We start from the raw sequence: 3860 nt of genomic DNA on the forward strand, positions 1-3860 counted from the left end.
TGCCAGTGGCTTATGGGCTGCGAGCACACGGTACCGGCTCCCAAACAGCTTTTCATCACCAGCACCTCAAGTCCTTCTCTGCAGGGCTGCTCTCCAGCCTTTCAACCTCCAGGCTATGTTGATATCAGAGGTTGCTCCAACCCAGATGCAGGACCTTGTACTTGGCCTTGTTGAAGCCCATGAGGTTCACAGAAGCCCACTTCTCAGCAGCTCTGTAGCTGGTCACAAGTGTGACTTTGTTCAGCTGCTGGTGGGCATCAGCTGTTTGTGTGTAAAGCCAAGCATCTTTGGGACCCCAGCACCAACCAGAAGGAGTCACTGGTGATATGTGCCTGTATCCCAGCAGCACTCCACTCTGGGGAGGAATTTACACCCACATTCCTTAAAAGACCTTTGCTGGTTTTCAAACAGTGACAGGTTTAACATAAACTGTTGAAGTCGGGACCTCTGATACGTTTTAGAAGCAGAAACACAGCAGAGTGTTCCCAAAGAGCACATTTAAGAAAAAACACAGGTAGGTTCTAACAAAGTAATTTGGCAAGTTGTGATTTTAACCCAACTGGCAGAATTTATGTGCTAAACCTCTGCTGTTGGTAGTTCTCTCTATATATCATGAAATTTTTGAACACTTGGGAAATACCTTGGCTAAATTTATATTCCTTACTGCTAATTATTTTTAAAGCCAGGGGCTCCATCTCTTTCTGACTTTCTAACCTTTGTACTATCATATCCATTTTATTAAATAATCCTTTCTTCTCCAGATCTCTTTTCTGCTAGGATCCAGAGCAGATTCCTGGCTGGCAGAGGGATAGTTGTGACTCTTGGCAATCTCTTCCCTGTGAAGGGACCATCCTGTCCTCTGTCCTGTGAGAGGGGCAGGAAGAACATGGAGCCATCCCTTTCAAAGATCAAAACTCTGGGAAAGATGGTGAGAGGAGGAATTTCTTTTTTGATTTGGGTAAGCGACTGAATTGAGACAAATCTCTTGAGGTTCACCCATTTGCTAGTGAAAACTTGTTAACTTCAGATGTCAAAGTACAAAACTCTCACTTCATTTTTCTTCTTACTTTAGTAAGCTGACACTTACTCACCTCTACCCTAAAGCCAGGAAAGCATTCCCTGGGATTTTGCTGATTTAAATATTTAAAAGCTTTTGAAGAGAGAAAAGAGGGAAGGAGGGGAAAAAAAAAAAAAAAAAAAAAAAAAAAAAAAGCTGAGTATGCACATAGAGCATTTTAATGAGGTTGCTTCTAAGCTGATACTCCACACATTTGCAGAGCAGGCAAGTGAATAACCTTCACATTTGAAAAAATTGCTTTTTAACCTACCTTAACTCTCTTCTACTCTGTGTATTTCACTGGACACACACACATCCCTAAAAAGACTTTCAAACCAAAATGAAGAGGGACACATTTTTCAACCTTGAAGAGAATCTGCATCAGAAAGATTCTTTTTATGGACTTGAAAGAGCTCCACACATGAATACTAGCTTGTTTTCACATAGTAATGATAGCAGATTTGCAGAGACCTTTCCAAAGTGAAGAGTAAAAGGGCGTTAGAACTTTCAGCTGTCATCAAGGTGATATAAATTTTCTGAACCTGGGCAGCAATGAATCACAGAATCACAGACTGTTAGGGGTTGGAAGGGACCTCCAGAGACCATCAAGTCCAACCCCCCTGCCAGAGCAGGACCATCTATGATTCCATTTATCAGCTGCTTCAACAGATTTTTCAATCCCTGTTGTGTTGAACCACTTGCTAACAGAGACAGGCCAACAAACTTCAAAACAGGCCACAGAAACATAGGAGGAGCAACAAACAACACACTTACTTAAAGAGTTCGTTCCTCATTATAGCTCTGTTTGTTTGGGGGTCAATCGCGTAGACCATGAGGTCGGACTTGGTGTAGTCCTCTTCAGAGTAGCCATCCCCAAACCTCCGCGCACCGATGGATTCCACCACAACCGTCGCACCGGGAATCTGATCTTGGACGTAGCGTTCCAAAATCCTGAAGATGAGATGGAGTCAGAAAGACACAGTGATTTATTCATGCTGATTGAGACATATGGCAGCCCAAATGAGATAGTAATAGACACGAACCACAAGCTTAGAAGGATGGCAACCTTCAGAGAACTTTTAAAAAAATCTCTGCTCTAATATAACCTTTTCAGTGCTGAATTCCTGGGAAAAGCTTAGTAGCATTAGAAGAGGTCATCAGAAATAGTGTCCTTAAGTCTAGCTCTTTGTATTTATGACATCAGTTGAGGTTTAAATGGCTCGTGGGAAATACCATCTATATTTCACAAAAAAAACCCCCTGTCATCCTTTTATTAAGCTTATACAATTTCAGAACGCTTGAATTCCAGGCTTACACAAGGTGCATACAATAAATTTTCACCCACAGAAACAACCATTTCAACCATTTTTTGGTGGGATATTTCATCTGACCCTCCAATATATCAGGTGCCAGAACACCTGCTACTCCAAAAGGCATGAGTAAGTTTTACAGCCATAAGTAATTTGGAATATTGAGCTGACACACTTCCCACAGGAAAAAAAGAAAATAAGCTGCAGAAGTTCTATATGCCTGAGATAACAAGGGTGTAACAATGACAAACCAAAACAAATCTCTTCTCTTTCCAAAAAGAAGGATTTGTTACAAGCTGCCTGAGCACTAAGCTGCACACTCTGCAGAGATGTCTACAAGTCACAATATGTCAACACATGAGAAAAATGCAACTCTGGAGGATTAAAACGTATTAGAGAAGATGATTGATTTATTAGAGAAGATTTACCAGTCAATTTATCAATTCTTGACATGTGACCAGTTTTCTTTATTACCGAACTTTTCTGGAAGACTTTGTTCTAGATTCAAAAATCTCCTGGTTTTGTACAGATTTCTATGCAGAACTGTTTATGGGAGAAGTCTTAAAATGTGACAAAAGCACCAAATTTATGGGGAAAGGACCTCAGTGAGCAACTGAAAACCAGCTCAGCTGGATGACCTTCAAATCCAGTATGTAACAGGTAGAACAGGTACTCCCATCAAGACCATAGGTGGGGCTGGCAGCCAAGATGGTGGGGATCCCCCCTTGCAAGAATGGATGTAGACAGGAGAATGGAAAGCTGTTCAGACACCATCATCAGAAGAGCTTTAACCATGGCTGTTGGGCAAGGACAGAACACATCTCAGAGGGAACAGCAGGAGATTTGCTAACAGTGTGCTGAGCTTTCCAAGCTGGGACTGAGGAGGGCTCAGTTAAAGCCCACAGAGAGTTTTAAAACAAAAGCCTATAAGCAAATACTATCAATACTGAATACAAGGGCAAAGAAGGAAAGATGAGTTGAAAGTCTAAACTCTCCATCAGAACCAAACTATGGGGAAATACAAGATTTTTCTGGGCTAATTCATGTGATTAGAATATCGAATCAAAAAGCAATAACTGAGTTAGGAGGCAAAAGCAAGGGAAGGTGAAAGAACATGCTGCCTGATTTACCAAGGATGCACCACGCTGTGAAGGACAACAAATCTCACTGAAAAGGACATCAATAACTAAGAAGTCACTTGTTTTAACCAAAATTTTTGCAGTTGCTGAGGTTACATTTTGCTGCTGTTTTTTCCTGACACAAGATTTCCAAAGTCATGGATAATGCTGTCAAAGCAGTATCACCATCTCGTAATTTGTCAAGACTACTGATGCACATTTATCTGTCCAGTTTATCTGTTTTTTTTGGTGCAAGTTTAGCATGCCCTTAAAATAGAAGCTCTTCTGTAAGATTTTGAAAAATCCCAGCCTGTCAGGCCCAGGTCCTAGCCTAGCAGTGAATATATACTCTCAGCCCAGAGCTGTTTGTGTAGG

General features: G+C 41.3%; 1 protein-coding gene across 1 annotated transcript in view; it reads right to left on the minus strand.

Annotated features, from left to right (window-relative positions):
• LOC103768880 (protocadherin-15-like) overlaps positions 1 to 3860 on the minus strand; it is a gene marked incomplete at its 5' end in the record, with an annotated part of 190564 nt that overhangs the window by 29198 nt on the left and 157506 nt on the right. The window contains 1 exon segment of the mRNA XM_008936046.1: positions 1832 to 2008. Within this exon segment, the coding sequence (XP_008934294.1) occupies positions 1832 to 2008 (177 nt within the window).

Source organism: Merops nubicus, unplaced genomic scaffold, assembly GCF_000691845.1.
Source record: "Merops nubicus isolate BGI_N331 unplaced genomic scaffold, ASM69184v1 scaffold1360, whole genome shotgun sequence".
NCBI lineage: Eukaryota > Metazoa > Chordata > Aves > Coraciiformes > Meropidae > Merops > Merops nubicus.